Source organism: Coregonus clupeaformis, chromosome 35, assembly GCF_020615455.1.
Source record: "Coregonus clupeaformis isolate EN_2021a chromosome 35, ASM2061545v1, whole genome shotgun sequence".
Lineage (NCBI taxonomy): Eukaryota > Metazoa > Chordata > Actinopteri > Salmoniformes > Salmonidae > Coregonus > Coregonus clupeaformis.
The window spans coordinates 5,931,373-5,955,796 of NC_059226.1; the positions used below are offsets into that span (position 1 = coordinate 5,931,373).

General features: G+C 42.0%; 1 protein-coding gene and 1 non-coding gene across 4 annotated transcripts; both read right to left on the reverse strand.

Annotated features, from left to right (window-relative positions):
- Positions 1 to 8,569: 8,569 nt before the first annotated feature.
- Positions 8,570 to 8,667, reverse strand: LOC121552020. Its single transcript, XR_005997153.1, has one exon. It is a non-coding gene; the product is annotated as a Z30 small nucleolar RNA (small nucleolar RNA).
- Positions 8,668 to 9,723: 1,056 nt separating this feature from the next.
- Positions 9,724 to 13,527, reverse strand: LOC121550788 (protein orai-2). 3 transcript variants are annotated; one of them, XM_041863144.2, is made up of 3 exons: positions 13,338 to 13,527; positions 11,797 to 12,032; positions 9,724 to 11,529 (listed from the first exon to the last, which is right to left on the reverse strand). In XM_041863144.2, exons 2-3 carry the CDS (start codon positions 12,025 to 12,027, stop codon positions 10,930 to 10,932), a joined length of 831 nt encoding a protein of 276 aa, XP_041719078.1. In that variant the 5' UTR covers positions 12,028 to 12,032; positions 13,338 to 13,527; the 3' UTR covers positions 9,724 to 10,929. The 3 variants fall into 3 exon arrangements, with proteins under 3 accessions (XP_041719078.1, XP_041719077.1, XP_041719079.1); XM_041863143.2 differs by having other exon boundaries at positions 13,294 to 13,527; XM_041863145.2 differs by lacking the exon at positions 13,338 to 13,527 and adding an exon at positions 12,438 to 13,276.
- Positions 13,528 to 24,424: the final 10,897 nt, after the last annotated feature.

The window sequence follows — 24,424 nt, forward strand, 5'->3', positions numbered from 1 at the left end:
TAGTAAATGTAAAACTAGGGCCTATCCCTGTTTGTTTTGCTGTACATGGAGGAACAATTAAAGCCATGTTCACACTGCAGGCCTTAATGTACAAATCTGTTTTGTTTTTCAAATCCGTTTTGGAATACTGACTGTCCAAACAGCAAGTTACAAGTGTCCAAATCGGATTTGTGTGTATTCAGACAGCAGTCATTTGCTGACATGGCTATGCTAGTTGTCATAGTAACAACATGTGTGTGTTCTATGGTGTAGGCTGATTGATGTTGGTGCTTCCTATCACTCAGAAGTTTTGTAGCAAGCTAAGGTGACAACAATGACTGCCATGGACGTTTCCCAGTTGCTTCGAATGTTCAAAATCATAGTGTTTCTTCAAACAATTCATCTTTATTTAATTATTGCAATAATGAAACTGGTCAACCATACACTCTAAGGTGGAAGGCCGAGAGCTCAACAATACAGAGGATTTATATAGCAATCTAGGAACTGCTGAGACATGGTTGATTCCACTCCTCCCCGGCGCACCTGGGCTTCACAATCACTTTGTGTCAAACTTGTGGTTGAGTGAACCGGGTGTTGTTTACCCCACACTGGCTTAGTTTCTTAGGAAGAGGATGCTTTAGAACAATAATTAGTCTGTTTCTACTTCTTGAGCTATCTATGGTTGCCAGATGTGTCCTTGGCTGTACGCTCAGAACGGTTGTGGGGAGTGAAAGTGGAAAGAGGAACCAACCTCTGTTCCTTTAAACAGAGAACTCTTTACTATTATTCAAGTTTCTAATAGCTGGTTACAAATGATTATATACACACTTGTCTGCAGCAGTTTCCCCACTCAATCACAAACCTGCAGGTTGAGTTCAATAACTACAGGCAGATGTATGGCAAGATGCTGGAGGAAGCTTTGAATAGGTCAGTAGCCTACAGAGTATGATAATGCAATTGCTGAATTTATGCAGATGTTCTAAACTGTGTTTTGATAACTTTGAAATGTAGTAACAGGTCCATGTAGAATAAACAACCCTACATAATACTATAGAAGCAGTTCTAATATAACAATGTGCACCTTTCATCTTTCATTGTCGTTCCCGGCTGACACAGATACTGTGCCTATCAGAATTTTGTTTTGTGGTAATGGGGTTACCTTGGAAAACATGTCATTAGTCATACCTTCCTGTGTGGTGTCCTGTATACAAAAGGAGGTCCCTGTGTGCAATTCAAAATTGATTAAATAAAAAAAAATCCTCTCACCCCTCATTTTTTTTGTCATTGGCCTACACACAATACCCCATGACAAAGTGAAAACATGTTTTTAGAAATGTGTGCACATTTATTGAAAAGGAAATACAGAAATATCTAATTTACATATTTATTCACACCCGAGTCAATGCTTTGTAGAAGCACCTTTGGCAGCGATTACAGCTGTGAGTCTCTCTGGGTAAGTATAAGCACTTTCCACACCTGGATTGTGCAACATTTGCCCATTCATTATTTTCTAAATTCAAGCTCTAGCAAATTGGTTGTTGATCATTGCTAGACAACCATTTGAAAGTCTTGCCATAGATTTTCAAGAAGATTTAAGTCAAAACTGTAACTCGACCACTCAGGAACAAAGTGAATTGCTTTGCCACATTTTTTGCAGTATTACTTTAGTGCCTTGTTGCAAACAGGATGCATGTTTTGGAATATTTTTATTCTGTACAGGCTTCCTTCTTTTCACTCTGTCAGTTAGTTAGTATTGTGGAGTAACTATACTGAACAAAAATATAAACCCAACAATTTCAAAGGTGTTACTGAGTTACAGTTCATATAAGGAAATCAGTCAATTGAAATAAATAAATTAGGCCCTAATCTATGGATTTCACATGACTGGGCAGGGGGGCAGCCATGGGTGTGCATGGAAGGGCATAGGCCCACCCACTGGGGAGCCAGGCCCAGCCAATCAGAATGAGTTTTTCCCCACAAAAGGGCTATATTACAGACAAAAATACTCCTCAGTTTCATCAGCTGTCCAGGTGGCTGGTCAAAGACGATCCCCCAGGTGAAGAAGATGGATGTGGAGGTACTGGGCTTGTGTGGTTACACGTGGTCTGCGGTTTTGAGGACGGTTGGACATACTGCCAAATTCTCTAAAACGCTCACGGTAGTGAAATGAACATTACATTTTCAGGCAACAGCTCTGGTGGACATTCCTGCAGTCAGCATGCCAATTGCACACAAAACTTGAGTATGACACAACTGCACATTTTAGAGTGGCCTTTTATTTTTCCCATCACAAGGTGCACCTGTGTAATGATCATGCTGTTTAATCAGCTTCTTGATATGCCACACTTGTCAGGTGGATGAATTATCTTGGCAAAGGAGAAATGCTCACTAACAGGGAAGTAAACAAATTTGTGCAAATAATTTGTGAGAAATACGCTTTTTGTGCATATGGAACATTTATTTTTTATTTTGGCTCATGAAACCAACACTTTACATGTTGCATTTATATTTTTGTTCAGTATACAATGTTGATCCAGCCTCAGTTTTCTCCTATCATAGTCATTAAACTCTGTAACTGTTTTAAAGTCACCATTGGCCTCAGGGTGAAATCCCTGAGTGGTTTCCTTCCTCTCCAGCAACAGAGTTAGGAAGGACGCCTGTATCTTTACAGTGACTGGGTTTATTGATACACCATCCAAAGTGTAATGAATAACTTCACCATGCTCAAAGGGATATTCAATGTCTGCTTTTTATTTATTTATTTAATCTACCAATAGGTGCCCTTTGCGAGGCATTGGAAAATCTCCGTGGTCTTTGTGGTTGAATCTGTATTTGAAATGTACTGCCTTGACTGAGGAACCGTACAGATAATTGTATGTGTGGGGTACAGAGATGAGGTAGTCATTTAAAAATGACTACCTCATCAAAATGACTACCCTCAATGATCATGTTAACCACTATTATTGCACACAGAGTCCATTCAACATGTGACATTTTTACTCCTGAATTTATTTAGGCTTGCCATAAAAAAGGGTTGAATACTTAGACAAGACATTTCAGCTTATTTCTTATTTATTTTAAATTTCTAAAACATAATTCCACTTTGACATGGGGTATTGTGTGTAGGCCAGTGACAAAAATAATCTACATTTATTCAATTTTAAATTCAGGCTGTAGCAAAATGTGGAAAAGGTCAAGAGGTGTGACTACTTTCTGAAGGCACTGTGTACTATGTTGAAGTTTGAATAGGTCAAATTAAACCTACCCAATTTTGTTCTGCCCATCAACAACCGTTGGTGAACAGGCAAGAGGTGTTTTTTGTATTTTATTAGGATCCCCATTAGCTGTTGCGAAAGCAGCAGCTACTCTTCCTGGGGTCCACACAAAACATGACATAATACAGAACATTAATAGATAATAACAGCTCAAGCACAGAACTACATACATTTAAAAACATCACACAGACTACATATCAATACATACACACAAAGTCTAGGTCAAATAGGGGAGAGGCTTTGTGCCGTGAGGTGTTGCTTTATTTGTTTTGAAACCAGGTTTGCTGCTCTTTTGAGGAATATGATATGGGAGTTCCATGCAATGATGGCTCTATATAATACTGTACTCTTTCTTGAATTTGTGGGACTGTGAAAAGACCCCTGGTGGGGTAAGTGTGTGTGTCAGAGCTGTGTGTAAGTTCACTATGCAAACAATTTGGAATTTAACACATTTCTTATAAAAAGAAGGATGCAGTCAGTCTCTCAACTCTTTGCCAAGATACTGGCATGCAGAGTATTTACAGTGCATTCAGACCTCTTCCCTTTTTCCACATTTTGTTACGTTACAGCCTTATAAAATTGATTAAAATACATTTTTCCCCCTCAATCTACACACAATACCCCATAATGACAAAGCGAAAACAGGTTTTTAGAAATTTTTGCAAATGTATGAACAATAAAAACTGAAATACCTTATTTACATAAGTATTCAGACCCTTTGCTATGAGACTCAAAATTGAGCTCAGGTGCATCCTGTTTCCTTTGACCATCCTTGAGATGTTTCTACAACTTGATTGGAGTCCACCTATGGTAAATTCAATTGCTTGGACATGATTTGGAAAGGCACACACCTGTCTATATATGAGCAAAAACCAAGCCATGAGGTCGAAGGAATTGTCAGTAGAGCTCCAAGACAGGATTGTGTCGAGGCACAGATCTGGGGAAGGGTACCAAAACATTTCTGCAGCATTGAAGGTCCACAAGAACACAGTGGCCTCCATCATTCTTAAATGGTAGAAGTTTGGAACCACCAATACTCTTCCTAGAGCTGGCCGCCCGGCCAAACTGAGCAATTGGGGGAGAAGGGCCTTGGTCAGGGAGGTGACCAAGAACCCGATGGTCACTCTGACAGAGCTCCAAAGTTCCTCTGTGGAGATGGGAGAACCTTCCAGAAGGACAACCATCTCTGCAGCACTCCACCAATCAGGCCTTTATGGTAGAGTGGCCAGACAGTAGCCACTCCTCAGTAAAAGGCATATGACAGCCCACTTGGAGTTTGCCAAAAGGCACCTAAAGGACTCAAAACATGAGAAACAAGATTCTCTGGTCTGATGAAACCTGAATGCCAAGCGCCACGTCTGGAGGAAATCTGGCACCATTCATACAGTGAAGCATGGTTGTGGCAGCATCATGCTGTGGGGATGTTTTTCAGCGGCAGAGACTGGGAGACTAGCCAGGATCGAGGGAAAGATGAACGGAGCAAAGTACAGAGAGATCCTTGTTGAAAACCTGCTCCAGAGCACTCAGGACCTCAGACTGGGGCGAAGGTTCACCTTCCAACAGGACAATGACCCTAAGCACACAGCCAAGACAATGCAGGAGTGGCTTCCAGACAAGTCTCTGAATGTCCTTGAGTGGCCCAGCCAGAGCCTGGACTTGAACCCCATCGAACATCTCTGGAGAGACCTGAAAATAGCTGTGCAGCGATGCTCCCCATCCAACCTGACAGAGCTTGAGAGGATCTGCAGAGAAGAATGGGAAACTCCCCAAATACTGGTGTGCCAAGCTTGTAGCATCATACACAAGTAGACACGAGGCTGTAATCGCTGCCAAAAGGTGCTTCAACTAAGTACTGAGTAAAGAGTCAGAATACTTACGTAAATGTGATGTTTTAAATTTTTTATACATTTGCAAAAATGTCTAAAAACCAGTTTTTGCTTTGTCATTATGGGGTATTGGGTGTAGATTGATGAGGATATATATTTTTATCCATTTTAGAATAAGGCTATAACATAATAAAATTTGGAAAATGTCATGGGGTCTGAATACTTTCCGAATGCACTGTAGCCCTCGGATTACAATGAAGAGCAAGACGTGCCACTCTGTTCTGGGCCAGCTGCAGCTTAACTAGGTCTTTCTTTGCAGCGCTTGACAATAATCAAGATAAGCCTAAACTAGAGCCTGCAGGACTTGCTTTTTGGAGTGTGGTGTCAGAAAAGCAGAGTATCTATTATGGACAGACCACTCCCCATCTTTACAACCATTGAATCTACAGTACCAGTCAAAAGTTTGGACACACCTACTCATTCCTGGGTTTTCCTTTATTTTGACTATTTTCTACGTTGTAGAATAATAGTGAAGACATCAAAACTATGAAATAACACATATGGAATCATGTAGTAACCAAAAAAGTCTTAAACAAATCAATAGTGTTAAATCAAAACATATTTTGAGATTCTTCAAATAGCCACCCTTTGGCTTGATGACAGTTTTGCACTCTTGGCATTCTCTCAACCAGCTTCATGAGGTAGTCACCTGGAATGAATTTCAAATAAACAGGCGTGCCTTGTTAATTTGTGGAATTTCTTTCCTTCTTAATGCGTTTGAGCCAATCAGTTCTGTTGTGACAAGGTAGGGGTGGTATACAGACGATAGCCCTATTTGGTAAAAGACAAAGTCCATATTATGGCAAGAACAGCTCAAATAAACAGAGAGAAACGACAGTCCATTACTTTAAGACATGGTCAGTCAATTTTCAAACTTTGTGTCGTCTTCAGTCCAGCCAGAGTCTGTCAAAGAACAGGAAGTTTCCAAACAGATGAAAATATGGTTTTTGGTGATGGCTAGCAACTTGTAAATTACCCATTTCTATAATTGAGTACTTAATGTTAAATACACATTGGCTGTTAAGCCAATTATAGTATAGAACTGTTGCCTCGTTTAATTTTGTAATGGTAATCATGTTTGTTTATTATAATTGTTAGGTTGAGGTCACTAGCTACAATGGGATCTTCAATCTAGCCTAGTTTTTAGCTAGCTTGACTTGCAGGTACGACACTGGTGTAAATTCTACAGTTATGCTCTGTGGGTGTCACTGAGTAGACTGATCCTCCATTTCATTGATCCACAATCCATTGGTAAGGCTGTACAGTGAAAAGTATGCCCCTGATGCAATTCTGAAGTCTAATACATCCACAGTGAGATTACATTTTTACTTAGTCAAATTGTCTTGAATTTATATAGTAGTCAAACTTGTTTAGCATCTAGTCCAAATATGGCATGATGCCACTATTTGTTTCCGTTTGCACATTCAATGAGGTTCTCTTATCTTGAAGGCGAACTGTATTTCCACCATTGTTAATCCTTATTGCGGCTAGCTTCTCATAGCTAAGGGAAGCAAAGTGGGTCAAGTTGCACATGGAGTTTAGCAAAAACCGCATGATTTGTTGACCATTGTAATCCAAACCCAACTTCACTACTTGTGACGCATGGAGGTGCCAAACTCAGTTTTAGATGACAAGAAAAATACACTTTGTAGTCAATTTTGACACTAGAATAAAATGTTTGATGCCACATAGGCCCTTTTGAAAAGGATTAGTTGGATTTTAGGGGCAGTTGCTCTTTACTGCAGTAATGTCTGTTTTGAACAAGTCCAATTTATTACAACATGACAGTAGGGGTATTCTTCAAATTAGGCTTCTAATGCAATATACTCCCTTAAGTTGTTGATTGTGTTCCATCCCCAAAATTCAAAAAGGTACTCTCACATTTGAGCCAGCTTTGTTGCAGGTGCATGGTAACAATTGAACATGAGAAGAAAAAAAACGCTCACTGCCCTTTATTATGCTTGACGCATCTGCCTCAAGGCCTTCGTCAAAACTTTATTAACATGATCTTCCCCAAAAGGCCAACAAAAAGCTATTTCAAGCCTGCAAGGTCCCAGTGGATTCCTTCAGTAAACAGCAAAGACATCTGAAGATTGTCAAAAGAACAAGGCCGTTAATAGTTGGTATTTAATACTGCTATACACAACTAAAGAGCTACATCTAGCTAGAATCAAACGAATAAACAATCCCCTTGATAGCCCAGGCTGAATCATTTTATCAATAGACTGGGACAGTTAGTTAACCCCAGCAAGCTTGTCCTGTTGACATGAACCAGTTGTTGAATAAAATATTAAAATCAGATATAAATACACTGAAGCTATATTTACTCCTTTGCTAATCTAGGTGGACAAACGGGCACTTTTCATTAACATCTCTGCAATGGATTACATTTAGAAACCGTCATGCAGCTTTAGGTGAACGTGATCTATTGCGGTCTGACTGGAGAGTTCCCATCCAGCCCCCTCATTAAGACAACATCAGCTAAAAAAATGTTCACTCATCTCCCTGGAGTCCAGCCCACTATGTTTAGAGTAGAGTCAAAGGCCATTTCCTTAGGACACTAGCCTTGAGAAGAATGTGATGCACTTTGACAGAAGATCAAGCGCCTCTTCAACCACAATAGCCACTTCTGAAACAGAAAACAGCATATAAAAGCGGTTAAAGGCTAGACAGCCATTCATTTCAAATGTCCAACCAATTAACTTGCAGGAAATTGTAAGCTTATATCTATGCAAATAAGAGCCACTGATGCAAAAAAATTAATAACGAGTCAACCAAGGAACCCTTGCAGAGGACAAACTGTTTCAAAAGGTCAATGTACTTTGCATTGTTTGGGTTCAACCCATCAAAGTCGCTGTGTAGAAATACAGTTCTAAGATGCACACCAGGCTCACCCCACATTAGTGGAGGATGCGGTCAGAGGGCATTTAGATTGAATAGGTTAGAGAGAAGATTACAACCAATCACTCCTTAGTCAGTGACACCAGGGTGACAATCCCAAGTCAGGAAATGAGTCACCTCATCATAGTTTGCCAAAGCCTAATGGGAATATTTTCCATTTGAAATGGAGTGTACATGGCCAGGGTGACTTCAGGAAATTAAGGCTGCATTTACAGGCAGCCCAATTCTGATATTTTTTCCACTAGTTGGCCTTTTGACCAATAACAGATCTTTTTCAGAGCTGATTGGTCAAAAGACAAATACAAAAAAAAAAAAATGAATTGCCTACTTGTGTAAACACAGCCTTAGGATTTAGTTTGCGGGCTACATGCCATTTGCTGCAAAGTTACATTTATGAACTGGTTCCATGTCCCGAATAGCCCCCTGTGATTTTATAAAATACTACTCAGTTCTAAAAATCAGAATTCAGCAGGATGAGATTAAACATTTGGGTATTTGCAGGAAGTCAAACAGCTCATTTAGATATAACAGCTCAGAGAGAAGATTAAAATCTATCACACTTTGGTCAGCAACACCCTTGAGTGTCAATACCAAGTCAGGAAATTCTTCATTTTATCATCATAGCTGCAGCATAGTGTCAGAATACCATGTTATATGCCATTTTGTTGATACTCATTAGGTTAAAAAGCAGGAACTATTGTAGACGTCACTCCAAAAGAAACCAAACCAGTGTCTAGACACATTTTACAAGATTAGCATCTAACCATTTGGTCATTGTTGAAGTAAGAACTACGTGATCAAAAGTAAAGAACACATACCCATTTAGTCTCATCCTCCTTGCTACATCAAAAACGTAGTCAGAGGCCTTGTAATACACTACACTATATAGTGGTTTGGAGCCTTGTCCATCCTGTAGTAAGAGAACACATCAACACAAGTCGTGTGAGCCATCCTTTTAAGTAAACTAACTTGATTGGATAGTGTGTACTTGGGGTGTTCTATTGGCTATTACTTAGGACAATAATTACATGTCAAATTAGTGTAATGATTACACAGCTGTAAATGTTGTGTAATTTAACAAACCAGGGCCAGGATTGGACAACCACAATCACTATGGTAGCATCTCGAGTGTAGCCCATCATCAGAAGAGCAATTTGGCTGTTTCTATATATCACAGGTGTGTACCATCTGGCACTCTTGAGACATGGAAGGATAGGCTTTTCAGTTTATGCATATTACAGAGAGAAGCCAGACAATAAAATAGTCTGATTCTTATTAATATATCCAAGCTGTCTGGAACATTAAAAGTAACATGGTGTAATGTTTTGTTGGCAGCTATTCAGAAACATTATCTTATGTTAGGGAATATTGCCAAATTAGATGGGGTCACAGCCTGTCTTAACTTGAAGGATCTGGGAATGGGATCATCTGTATAACTCTGGTATACTATATGGTTGTGTTCCTCTGCTCAGACGTTGCTGACGCATGTCAGCTCTTACAACGCCTGGATAGGTATTTTACGTATAAGCTAACCAAATGTTATAGCAATCTGGCGCCCAATGGCACAGTCGATGACGTGGCACAGAACCATTGGTTGATGCATGCAATGTCTGAGTAGGGAAACACGACCTAGGTCTTCACAAGATATTGTCAGCTCATAAAATATAGACAAGTATGCAGAGTAGGGCATGGAAATAACAAAATAAGATGAGTCTTTATTGAACATTCATTGACAAGATATGAAAAGACATGCTATTCCACAGAACCTTTAATAGACTACAGTGCACATAAAGCAGTAAATGTACCACAATACAGCATGGGTTGTTAATATCCAAAATAAGTAATGTTTTAACAAATTGACAGCATTGTTTTCCCATCAACATACAATCCTTTTGTTTGGTCAAATAAACTTTTTTCAGAGGGGACATTTACAACAATTAAGTATGACCTGAAGAAGAAAACAATGCGTAGGTTGAAGAATTGCACAGACACCTGACATACCAGTATTAACACTAACTTCCAAACTAAACTACAACTGCATTTTTGTATTTTTCCACCACATTGAAAGGAGATTCTTGGTCAGAAAAATCTGTTTGGAATGTTATCTTCATTTCTAAAAAAAATAATCTTCCTTTAAGCAGAGAAATAATATTTATTCAAGAGAACTGGCACCGTTGACTGTATTTACATTTACAAGCAGTCCTTCACTAATATGAGGAGATTACAAGTCTTAACATCAAGGCACCGTAGCTATTCACCATCTTTGACACCATAAAGAACTAACAGACAGTTTATAGGCCTGGGAGGGATTTCTATATAAAATATGGATTATAATGCAGATTCAAATAACATACTCCCCAAAGCATGTCTACACACAGCATTTGTATGTGTGCTCCTGTTGCTGTCACCTACTGAGAAACATTACACTGTTTGGTGCAGCATGAACAACTTCAAAAATAAATGGACTGTTGTTTCCACCCACTTCTGTATCTGCTTACAGCTATGATCTGTGTTAAACATAGCCTGGCATGAGCACAATAACACCACCTTGTGAGAACAAGCACATGAGGTGAAGTTTAACATCTTATTCGGTTTTCACCACTTCCTTTATGAAATGTGGAGAGATGGCACAAATGAACAAATAACAAAATAGCCCTCAAGATATTCTGTAGAAGTCCCTTTTTAATTTACCTCAATACAACAGATCCTACTGCTCTCAGAGACAAGATACTATTTTCCAAAACAAACATACTCTAATCTTTGACTTCAAATTAGCGTGGATACATTCGTAATCCTCCCACTTATTCAGTGGAATTTTGGTGCTTCTCAATGCCAATGAGAGAAGGCATTGAGTGGACAGAAGAGCATAGAGAGAAGAGCTAAAGAGCTCACACTGCCTGTAGGCCTCTCTCGCACCCATCCAACTGCACCTTAATCTTGTGCAGTTCCTCAATCTCCTGATGGTGGCGCTCTGTCTTGTGGCTCACCAGCGAGCGGTAGAAGTGGATGGTGAATACCACAAAGATCACCCCCACCGGCACCATGATGATGGTGGAGGCCAAGGCCGCCTGCCAGCCGCTGTGCCCTGGCGGAGTGGTGGACGGCACGGCGGGGCCGCTACAGTTCACCTTGGATAGTGCCAGTTCGGCGGCCGCCACAGCCACCTGGTTGGGGACACCAGAGTCCACGGGCAGGAACTTGATCCAGCAGAGTAGCACCACCTCAGCCAGGAAGAGCAGGATGCCCAGGGCGGTGGAGAAGCCCCAGGCCAACTCAATGTAGTGGTGCATGCGCTCGTGAGGCGACTCACTGACCGAGTTGAGGTTGTGGATGTTGCTGACCGCCTCCACGTGCGGCAGGATGCAGGTGCTGATGAGCAACGCGAATAGGTGTACAGCCACCAGCACCGTGGTGCACACGCTAAAGGCGATGAGGAGCATGCGCGGGTAGTTGTACTGCATCTCCAGCTGGACCTCCACCATGGCCACCTAGCACGACACAAGCACATCACTATCACAATCACAGTCCACCAGCACAGTGAAAGGGATAGCTACTAGCATACATTTAAAAACGGCCTACTTTTCAGACTGGTTCACATGCTATTAATAGCAGCCTGGGAGTGAGTGTGCTTTTTCCTCAAGAGGTTTATCTGAAAAATGTCTGTTTCCAGTGATACAACATACAGGCTGCCAGGGAAATTGATCTTGAAAACAACTTTGAAGGGATTATCCCTGGAAAACAGTGGGGTGACTCACCATAGCAAAGCCTGAGAGCAGGGCTGAGGTGCGGCTGGAGGCTTTCAGCTTGGCCCGGCTCAGGTAGAGCTTCCTCCATGACAGGGCCTGCACAGAGTGGTGGTTGGAGGTGACCAGCTCCAGGTAGCTGCGGCGCACCCAGTCCCTGTAGTCCATCCCTCCACCCTCCGGCATCTGTTCTGAGCCCCCCGGGGCCGGGGAGCCCATGGGCACGTTCAGCTCACTGCTCATGGCAACTAGCAGACAAGGATGGATGACAACATTAACAACAAATATATTTATTTGTTTAGAGTTCATGTTTATCGTCGATGGGCCAATTTTACAGTGTGGTCCAACATTTGAGACACTGGCTGAATTCTTGAGACCCATATCCAAAACTAGACTGCACACTTATCTGGGATTCCCTTGTTTTATGAGTGGCTTTCATCACCTATCATCAGTTAAGAGCCAAAAAAACATGGCTATTGCCAGCTACACCAAATCTTGAGCAATGAGTGCTTGAAAGTATTGGTTGTGCCATAATGCCAGCTGTAGCAAAAAAAAGGTGCCAGGGTTACATCCTAGTTAATGTTGGCTAAGAATTTAACTTGTGTTTGACATGCATACATACAAGATACTAGAGATATATTTTTTTAACTCACTGTAAAACGTCTTCAATTTTTAGTGATACAGCTACACCCTTGTCAGGAAAGTTCAACCTGACACGACCATAAAGTCTAGTAGATAGGCAAATTATTTATGGCTTAACAATTTATTTTGTGCTGCCTGTATTAAGGGTATTGTTCCCACACAACCATATTTCCATGTTACAACGCTTGTTCACGAAGACAGACAGAAGACAGGCGACCACCTGTGCCAATTAGCTATCTAGCGTGCTCGAACACCTGTGTGTAAGCGTAACTAGGGAGGAAGTGTAGTTCGTTGGCTGGAGGCACACAGATGTATGGAAATCTGCTACAGTAAGTGTATCTTTTTTATTTGAAAGATACTTTCTCGCCGATATGAAAGATATGGAACTTATGTTTCGAAAACGATATCAAAAGCGATGAATGACGTTTCAAACGTGAAAACAGAGCGTCGAGATTGTAGTTCACTTGGTCCCACCGGTAGGCGGTGCTTATAGCTGAGAATCCTTGGGATAAGGCAGAATGGATTGGGTTCTCGAGAGCAAGGTAAATATCTATAGCTAGTTAAACAACCACCAAATTATTATATCGCGTTCACGTTAGCCAACTGTTTTATTGCTTTCTAGCCAGCTTCAACCTTGCTCTCTGGCTAGAATAGGGTGGAATCAACAGCGCGTGGGATATCAACTAGCTAGCCATGTCATCATAATGTTTATTTCAGTTATATGTTATGTTATATTCCAGCGTCCATCAATCCGAGGTGTTGCTACGGCTACTCATAAAATATAGACGATGTGACTTCCTAGCATCGCGTTGGTGAAGTTATTGACAAGCTCAGTAGGCTGCTACACAATTATTGATATAGTTTTACCTTTTTGCCAAGACGTCCTGTGACCTATTAATGCATCCACAAACCTTAGTGAACTTCGATGAATATGAGAGGGTGATTAAAATACGGTAACTTGCTGAGAGAGACTTCACTACAATCTTTCCTTCGCACTCACTGTTATTTTATTCGGGAGCATTCTGGTCACGTGACCAGGGCTGCGTTCAGTACGAAAACTTCATCGCTGGATGTTTTATTGCGGTTGGCAACCAACTAAGGTGCATTACCGCTACCAACTGGATTGGAGTGTGGACCAGATACAGGGAAGGTCTAAATCCTTCCCAATATTCTCGTCTCCAAGGAAACGAAATACATAATTAAATACTACATCCCCTGAAGATTTCCCCAGCAGTTCACTTAATCTTGGCTCTTCAACCCCATTACTCCTCAAATCTAATAACAAAAACTCCTGTTCCCGCCCATATTTCTTGCACTGAAATAGGTGTTCCACTGTCTCCATCTCCTCCTGACAATGATTACACCTCCCTGTTGGATGTTTCCCCACCAATTTCTCGTCCTGATGACCTCCCTGCCCCCACCTTTTCCTGAATCTTACAGTATACATGTCTTCCCTTTCCACATCTCTTGCCATTTGTTTTTAACCACTTTTTAATCAACCCCTTGGCTTCTGCTTTACTAATTGACAATTCCATCTCAACATTAGGATGTTTAAGAGCCTGCTTGGCGATAACATCCACCTCCTCATTCCCCTCTACTCCCACATGAGCTGGTACCCAGAAGAACATCACAAATACCCGCATCTGTCTCACCCTATGCAATCACTGCAAAACCTCATACAATACATCCTATCTGCTCCGAGACACAAATGAATTTCAGCTCATCAGAGCTGCACAGGAGTCAGCAGATGACTACCCTGTCTAGCCTCACTACCTCCACCCAAGAGTATGGCCATCAACTCCATTGTGTAAACAGATAAATTATATATTGCTATTTTTGTCACTGCCACCTTACATTTGACATTTTAGTCATTTAGCAGACACTCTTATCCAGAGTGACTTACAGTTAGTGAGTGCATACATTATTTTTTATTTTTCATACCGGCCCCCCGTGGGAATCGAACCCACAACCCTGGCGTTGCAAACGCCATGCTCTACCAACTGAGCTACATCCCTGCCGGCCATTCCCTCCCCTACCCTGGACGACGCTGGGCCAATTGTGCGCCGCCCCATGGGTCTCCCGGTCGCGGCCGGCTACAACAGAGCCTGGATTCTAACCAGGATCTCTAGTGGCACAGCTAGCACTGCGATGCAGTGCCTTAGACCACTGCGCCACTCAGGAACACTAAACTCAGGAACACTAAAAGCTGCACCTGTCTGCCCTGTTTTAGAGTCCTTAGACCCATCTGTGAATATAGTCAAGAAAGCATAGTATTGTGTTCTTAAATGTTCACTTACAACTGAATCTACTACTTCCTCTACAGTTCTTACCCTCTCCAGCAACCCTAGATCTATCACTGGCTGAGGGAGAAACCAAGGTGGGATAGCAGGAAGAACCACAGAGGGGCTAAACTCCTTCCCAAACAACCCCATCTCACTCGCCATGCCATTGCCTATCCACCCGAAATTTGTATACCGATTTCGTTCATGTTCCCAGCACTCTAGGAGCACCTTTTATGTAGGATGTGTAACCTTATGTCCTTGTAGGTTGACCCAATATGTCATGGCTAGCTGTTGTCTTAACTTTAACGGCATCTCTCCCAACTCTACCTACATTGCTGCCACCGGGAAGGTCCCGAGTGCTCCACAACATATTCTTAGGGCTTTGGCCTGGATTACATATTTTTTTAAAGATGTCTGAGCTGCTGATCCATATGCTACACTTCCATAATCCAGTGATTACCTTAATAGCGCTATATATAGCATTTATCTGCCACCCCACTCCATTCCTGACAGGCAACGCATCACATTCAATATTTTCTTTCCTTTGACAACTACTCTGTTAATATGCTCTGCCCATGTCATTCGAGTGTCAAACCAGACCCCCAGGCACCGAAACACTCCCACCCTCTCCAGATTCCTTCCATACAACTTAAAGTATATTTCCTCCCCAACCTTCCTTCTAGAAAGAAAAGTGTGTTTTCTCAACTGAAAACTTGAAGCCCCACCTGAGGGACCACTGCTCAACTTCACTGATTGCTTCTTGAACTCTCCTGGCTGTATGGGTAATATTTCTCCCTCTCTTCCACAGTGCCCCGTCATCTGCAAACAATGACCTACCAATATCAGGTCTCACCTGGGAGAACCAATGACACTTCTCCCAAAAGATCAATACAAGTTAAAAACCCTTCCTCCAACCCCAATGATATCCAGCTTATTAAGTAGGCCTTCCTTCCACATCATAGGCCTTCTCTACATCGAAGAAAACGGCTACCACCACCTCCTTATTTGCCTGTGCCTTCCGTATGACTGACTCAAGGCACAGTACAGGATCCATTGTTCCCCTGCCTTTCCTGAACCCACTTTGATCTGGTGACATTAGTCCTCTACTCTCCAGAAAGTACGTCAGCCTTTCCGTTATCATCCTTTCCATAAGTTTACATACGTGAGATGTCAACGCTATCGGCCTATAGCTTGAAGGACTATTATGGTCTTTCCCTGGTTTCCGTATCGGCACCACTACCGCCTGCTTCCAACATCCAGGCAGTTTCCTTTCCTGCCACACCTTATAAGGCCCAATACTTTCCCCATTGCTGTGTCACTGAGATGAGCCATCATGATGTAACATCTCATCCTTCCCAGGAGATGTTACCCCAGCTTTAGCTAATGCCCCCTTCATCTCAGCCAACATAAAAGGGGCATTCAATGCATCCCCCACCATCTATCTCTGATCCATGACCCCCGGATGTTCTCCTCTGACCCCCTCTCTCCCATGCTGCCCATCTTCTGTCAGATTATTTGAGCTGTGCACCTTCACAAATGCCTGGGCTAACATCTCTGCCTTCTCCATACTGTATCACTCACTGCAACAATCTCCCCACTTTTCAGCACAGGGAGATCCCAATCTCATCTGACCCCACTCATCCCCTTAATCATCCCCCATACCTCTCCCACAGGAGTGGTCCTGCCTATGTTTCCACAGAACCGGTGCCAACACTCCCTCTTAGCTGTCCTAATGATCGTCCTTATTACTGCTTGTGCTTGTTTATACTGAATCAGGTGCTGGTAATTATGGGACCTTTTCAACATTCTGAAAGCCCTGTTCCTACTCTTCACAGCTTCTCTACACTCCTCAGTCCACCAGGGAACTGTGTTACTCTTTCTCCCCCCTGTCCCCATAGGAATCACCTGCCTTGCGGCCCCTACTATTGCTTCTCTTACTCCATCATTCACTGTTTCTATATCTGAATTGAGATTAACCTTAGACAGCTCCTGTTCACTCAACTCCTGAAACTGGCCCTATTCTACTTTCCCAAATATCCATCTCCTCAATCCATTTCCTACTGATTCTTCCACCCTCAATCCTACAGTACACATGATAGGATAGTGATCACTACCCTCTGTAGATTCCTCCAAAACCTCCTATCTACATCTGCCTGCCATTGAACTTGAGATCAAAGTAAGATCCAGAGCAGATTCCTTTCCAGTTACTGGGTCAATCCTGGTTGCCCGGCCGTCATTAAGACTCACAAGCCCTTTCTCATCCAGTAGCTTCTCCAACACTTGTCCATTTACATCAGTCCGTAACCCTCCCCAGAGCGTACTATGAGCATTAAAATAAACACACCACATTACCCGTCTCCTATCTTGACCTTCTAAATTCCCAAGGGCCATCAACTCTAGTCTCCCCCCCTCCCCATCTCTACAGACTGCAACATACCCTTGTATTACACAATCTAGAGTAGGTTCAAGCCATGTCTCCTGGAGACTTATCACATCAAGAAACTGTTTGAACTCTTGCCCATTAGCCATCACACTTCTGGCATTCCATTGAAGGATTAACACCATTCTGAAAATTAACCAATGCATGATTCCTGGCTGGACTGATTCTCAATCTTGAGGTCATCCTGTACATTTTCCCATGTCAGTCCTGTGATCCTAATATGCCTGCTCCACTATGATCTGTATCTTCTTAATCTTAGATTGTAATTTTTCTGTGCAATTGATTGCTTCTGTCACAAATGTAACAACCTTCCTCATTTCTACTACCAGCCTTGTGTTCTCCCCCATTCTGCTCCCTACATCACGCCCTGCAAATTGTATTGGTCACATACACATATTTAGCAGATGTTATTGCGGGTGTAGCGAAATGCTTGTGCATCCCGACCTGCCCTGGAATACCTGCTCTTTTAGGTGCCCCCCTTGTTTCTGCGTGAACTACCTTCACTGCTTCTGCATACGAGATTTAACGCCCACTCCGCACCTGCTGCACTTCCACCCGTCTTTTCATCACGGCACAAACCCCATACGCTACACTATGGGCACCCCCACAGTTACAGCACTTTAACTGGACCCTGTCTCCACATTCCCCATATGCATGTTCTCCCCCACACTAACCACATCTCATTTTGCCTTTACACACCGCTGCCACATACCCAAACCTTTGACAGTTATAGCGATGCAATGGTTTCGGAACATATGCTCGCACATAGTAAATCATATACCGAATCCTAACTTTTCAAAGTTTAGTAGCACTGACAGGCTATCCATCTTCCCATCTCGTGTCATCTGGAGGCGCTTTACCTCAATAACAGAGCATCCCTTCAAGTGGTCCTTTATTTATTTCATGTTAACAATTTCTGGAACTCCTGTAATAACTCCCTTCACCCACTGCCGTCCAGTTTGATCCAGCATGCTACCATCAACCACACGGTTACATACCTGCTTGAGTTTGAGTGCCTTCTCATACTGTTTAGCATTGATACACTCCAGCACCAAACTTCCATCACGAAGAACTTTAGCAGACAACCTCGCCTACTTTACTCTCCAAATCCCTGATTGGATTCACCGACTTGACTCCACCCTCATCCTTAAATTTCCCGTGGCGACCCGTCATTCAGGGCAGAGCCACACTTGTTTTGAGCCCCACCTGTTTAGCAAAACAAACATGTTTTTGTTGTTGTTGCATATTTTGTATGTTATTTTGGCATTAATATGTGTCACATATCAGTTTGCAAACAAGTTTACAAAAAATAATAATAATCTTTGAGTTAATAAAGCCACACACAAACATGGTCTCTTTTTTGCTTTCTTGAGTAAGGCAGCTCCAAAATGCAGGTGTTTCAGCCTAGCTCAGTGCTTTCTGTGGTGGTGGGGCAGCCAGCAGAAAATAGGGAGCGTAAGGGTTGGTAATGTTCTCTAGTTGTGCCGTGATTGTCTCAGCGTTCTGTCACTCATGGGGACACTACTTCACCGCAAAATCTATGGGGAGAGCTTGAAAATTCAAGCCCCTTGGGTGCTGCCATAGTTACATTAGAAGTGCACATCCAAAAAGGCTCAAGGACATTGGCCACAGATAAAATGACATCAAATCACGTTATATCTACCGTAGCTTTGATTGGACTGATCATGTCAACATCATACTTTCAAGCAGTCATCATCATGAATCACATCGACAATCTACTGGCAAATCCTTCTCATATGAAGAGAAATTATAGATAAAATGCATCGGTGCTCATCGGCCATTGGACATAAACATTACACAACAAGTTGGAAATTGCAAATTCAACAATGAGTGGTTTGGAAGGAATCAGTGGCTAACTGCAAGTGTTGCAAAGCAATCACTAGCCTGCTATTCAGTGGAGTCGGTGTGTGGTCCAAGTCTAGGTTTAAGGGTCTCTTTTCCAAGCTTAAAAGGATAAACATTCATGCTGTCAATCCAGCATGACTTCAGTGAGTTCAAGACAACTGTGAACTCTGAAAAAAACGAGCTCAGACTGGGAAAATACATTTAACGGTCATCCAACTCGAAATTCCAAATCAGGAACTGGCCTCTTTCTAGAGCTCTGACCTGAAGATCACCGACGTTATGATTCGACCGTGTTTTTTTTCTCGAGTTCACAGTTGTCTTGATAGCACCATAAATCCAGCGAATGCCAGACTTTGATGACAAAGTTTGATGACAAAATATGCCCACAAGGACCGCCGCGCCACCTTCCTGTTCGAGTGAGCACAGGACAACAAGGTGAGTCCAAAAATGTATTCTATGCTGCTGCATAAATTATGTAATATGCCAGGTAGATATGTATACTGTAGCTAAGAAAGAAATGCTAAGTGTATGTTGTGTAGTAAGCTGTTAGTAGCCCATGTGCCTCACCCTAATAATTTGGTCCCTTTCCCCCTCATAACTTAGCCTACTTTTCTGACTTGGTGGTGCACATGTAGCCTATAGCCTGTTTTAGAGAACTGTCATCATTGAATATTGTAAGAGCTTTCATTGTCTGCTTATACCCCTTTATTAATCCTACAGTTCTGACTTGGTGTACAGGGAGAATACTGTAAGAACAGCCCATGTTCTGAATTCTGTCGCTGTACATTTCAAAAGTGCTGAACAAATACGTGGTCTTCTGTAGCTCAGCTGGTAGAGCACGGCGCTTGTAACGCCAAGGTAGTGGGTTCGATCCCCGGGACCACCCATACACAAAAATGTATGCACGCATGACTGTAAGTCGCTTTGGATAAAAGCGTCTGCTAAATGGCATATTATTATTATTATTATTATTATAAATAGTTATATTGACTACGTCCGTCCTAGCTCGCTCATTAATGTCTTAATCGAAATTACGGATTGCCTCTCATCTGCTCGTCATCCCCTTATGCCATAGTTTGTACATCTCAATTGTCAGTAGAAACCACATTTGTTTAAGCAAGTCAGCCATATCGGCTATGTTTTAAAAAAAGGCAGTAAATGAGGCTGAATGAACTGTTTCGTTGCCAGACAAGGCTATGCTGATAGCCAGGTGTAGCGGTGGTAAGGATTAACTCCATGGTGCTGAAAAGAAAGCTCTGCTGTTGGGACAGCTTTATGTAGGCCCTAACAGTTTGTGGGCACCGTTTGTCACCATTATAGTGCAATTAATGTATTGTTTAGTGTTGTGAAGTGGCTGGCATGCATCAACATTTTTTGGTTGAGTTTGCCACACCAAGATGTACTTGCTAAAATTGCCACTGAATTTCACCAACACCTTGAACTCCACTTCTCTCAGTACAACACTACGAACCGAACCTCATCACTACTCTCCTCTGACAAGACCTGCAAAGGCTCCCTCTTCTTCTTAACCCGTCCTCCTTATCTCCTAACCTCCCTACCTTTCCATCCATCTCTGCTCTAGTCACAGCCCAGTGTTGCTCAACCACCTCCACAGGATTTCACACTCCACTCAGTACGAAAATGTAATGCAACGTTCAATTAAATGGAAACGGTGCTGTTCTAAACGACCAGTTCAAAAACGGGGAGGGTTGGGTTGTGGGTTCAAAATGCACCGCTGCCCTTTTAAATAACTCACTCATCGAGGAAGTGCTATTATGCTGCGTTAGTAACCAAGTGGGAATTTACCACATGAAAATCCACTTGAATGGCTCTCCAACTGGTATTTACTAATGGGAAAGTTTATCATCTTGAGCTCCAACTTATCCCACATGCGGTCCTTGGATGTCACCTACTAAGGAAGTTACCTTGATAACAGCATTTTCGGCAGATAAAACGAACAAAACATTTATAGAAAGCAGTCTATTAATGTGGTTTTTGAACTATATCATTTGTTTACAAGAATGATAGCTGTACATTTAGTTTATGGTTTCACAGCTTGTTGGCCATTAGCCAATCAGCGCTTCTCAACGAGTTCAAAGCACGTGAACACATCCAACTGGTATTTACGACTTCAGAACTTGTACATTTCCACCTCCCACTTGGTTGCAAACGCAGAATCAATGCCCCAGGTGAAGCGGGTTAGCGTTGATTGCATTCGTATTGGAACCGGGCTGCCTCCCGGGCGTGAGCCAGGTGCCCCGTTTTGGCTGACAGAGAAGTCTGCTCAAGACAAAAGGTTAAGCACATTGAGTAACTCAATGTAGCAAACGTTTAATCAAACTGAACGCATCCACCTCTGCATTCCAAGAGGAGATGGCCGATATGAACACAATGATTTACTTAAAGTAAAGAGTTGGGACATTCACCTAGATAAAAAATAATTTGTATCACCTCAATAACCTAAATTGTGATCCTCACACGATCGACAATAAGAATACATGTTTACATGTCCTTTCTACATCCATCTATGGATGAATGACAACAATTACGTTTGTAAATTGCCCTGGATTAAAGTTTCTGATAAATCAGTATGTCTCAGCCTTCAGTCTGTGGACTGGCACTGGTTCTCTGGTATTGCGGACCTGTCCTTCAGTTTAGAAGCCGTTGCCAATTTGATTAAATTCAAATGGTTCTCTCAAAGGAGGAGGCTGACTAGGCCAGTGTTTCCCAACCCTGGTCCTCGAGTACCCACAACAGTACACATTTTCATTGTAACCCTGGACAAACAAACCTCATTCAAGTCATTGAGGGCTTGATGATTAGTTGACAAGTTGAATCAGGTGTGCTTGGCCAGGGTTACAATAAACATGTGTACTGTTGGGGGTACTTGAGGACCAGGGTTGGGAAACACTGGACTAGGCAGCCCAATTCAGATATTTATTTCCCCTAATTGGTCTTTTGACCAATCACATCAGATCTTTTTCAGAGCTGATCTGATTGCTCAAAAGACCAATTAGTGAAAAAATATCCAAATTGGGCTGCCTTTGTAAACACAACCTAAAGGACTACAACTGTACACATAAAACTCAACCTGAAAGTCACTCTTTCAATCCAATCACCCCTTTCTCTCTCACACACACACAAGTGTGTGTATTGTAAAAAGGAAGTGAAACATCCAATTCCACCCATGAAGAAAATGTTTAATGCCCAAGAAACTGTGAACAATGACAATGTTCAAAACAGACTGACATCAATAAAGTAATCCATGCCAGTGCATACAGCAAGTAACAACACCACTCCATTTCGACATGAATTGGAGAAGGAAATTGAACATGGGTGTGTAGGTCTTCATTTCAAGACCATAAAACCATGTTTTCATAAAATGTACACAACTAGATAGGGAGACAACTTGAGTCCACTTCGGTATGTAATGTCATGCTTCCAGAAATAAAGTAATGATCTAAAATTAGAGTATTAAATTACTCTTTTTTGTGCTAAAATAATGAACAAAATATAAATGCAACAAGCAACAATTTCAATGCTTTTACTGAGTTACAGTTCATATAAGGAAATCAGTCATTTGAAATAAATTCATTAGGTCCTAATCTATGGATTTCACATGACTGAGCTTAGGGCGCAGCCATGGGTGGACCTTGGAGGGCATAGACCCACCGACTTGGGAGCCAGGCCCAGCCAATCAGAATACATTTTCCCCACAAAAGGGCTTTATTACAGACAGAAATACTCTTCAGTTTCATCAACTGTCTGGGTGGCTGGTCTCAGATGATCCCGCAGGTGAAGAAGCCGGAGGTGGAGATCCTGGGCTGGCACGGTTAAACGTGGTCTGCGGTTGTGAGGCCAGTTGGACGTACTGCCAAATTCTCTAAAACCACGTTTGATGCAGCTTATGGTAGAGAAATTAACATTATCTGGCAACAGCTCTGGTGGACATTCCTGCAGTCAGCATGCCAATTGCGCGCTCCCTCAAAATGTGAGACATCTGTGGAATTGTGTTGTGTGACACACTGCACATTTTAGAGTGGCCTTTTATTGTCCCCAGCACAGGGTGCACCTGTGTAATGATCATGCTGTTCAATCAGCTTCTTGATATGCCACACCTGTTAGGTGGATGGATTAATTTGGGAATGGAGAAATGCTCACTAACATGGATGTAAACAAATTTGTGCAGAACATTTGAGAGAAAGCTTTTTGTGCATATAGAAAATATCTGGGATCTTTTATTTCAGCTCATGAAACCAACACTTTACATGTTGTATATATTTTTGTTCAGTATACAAGTCATAACCCATAAGCTATTATGCTGGTTTTTTTGTGTCAGGCTTCATTGCTTTTGCCAGCAGGGTGCAGATTTGGATAGGGCACATCCTTCATGCAGTCACTCATGCTAGAAAGATCATAATTGTTCTCTACCTAGCCCCATCCCAAAACTTTAAAATCACAGGGAACATCTATTAATAACCAGAGGTATATTCAGCGAGGTGAAACATTGTGAATGTTCCTCACTGATTTGTATACGCTGAAGGATTTACATGCAAATTCCCAGCACTCTTATGCCAGCAGGCCAGACCACATACCTGCAGTTCTATATCCTGATAATTCATCATGCACCTTAAATGTTCACCATACTCAAAGTACGGTTTCAAAAGTTTGAAAACGTATTGACCTCTCTCGGAATGTGTTCAGTAACAAATGCCTTCGCCACCAAGCCTGCTTCAAACAAAGGAAATTAGCAACCTCTGAAATATTGACATTTTTAACACTTTCTCTGCAGATACATTAGCAGAACATGAGTAAACAATACTTATTCCGGTGTATTGAAAGCAAAACACAACTTATAGTTCAGATATTATGACACAGCAAGTGATGAGTATTTCCAAATCCCCCTAAAATTAATTATGCAAATATTTTATATTAGATTGATTAACGTGGTATAAGTGTGAAATTGCATTACAAAGATGAGATTGAGCAGCGGTACTGGTTAAGTTAAATTAGCATGTCGCCATAAGGACCAGCATCACACACACAGTAAGGCAACTGAACATCTCTGCTTGTGACCTTGCTTAAGCCCTTGACAAAATGGCGCTGAACCAAGAGTTCACTCAACAGTTATTTCTGCTTGTTTTCTTCAAATTGATTCACAAGCGTTGTTCGACTGGTGTTTTGGCAGCTTCCTCCGTGGTCTCCTCCACAGGCGATTCAAGAGAAGTCATTTGAGGGCAGCATCATCCAAACTCGGATAGTAGCCAGTGGAGTGTGTAAAGAGAGACCTCTCTCTTCCCTTCTTTAGTCTTTTTATATTTGCAGAAGCTATGCAACACAAGTAACTTAAAAGGCAGACCAAATTAACTTTAAGGCAGGTTTTTTTTCCCCCTTTTCCTTTCTACCAAAG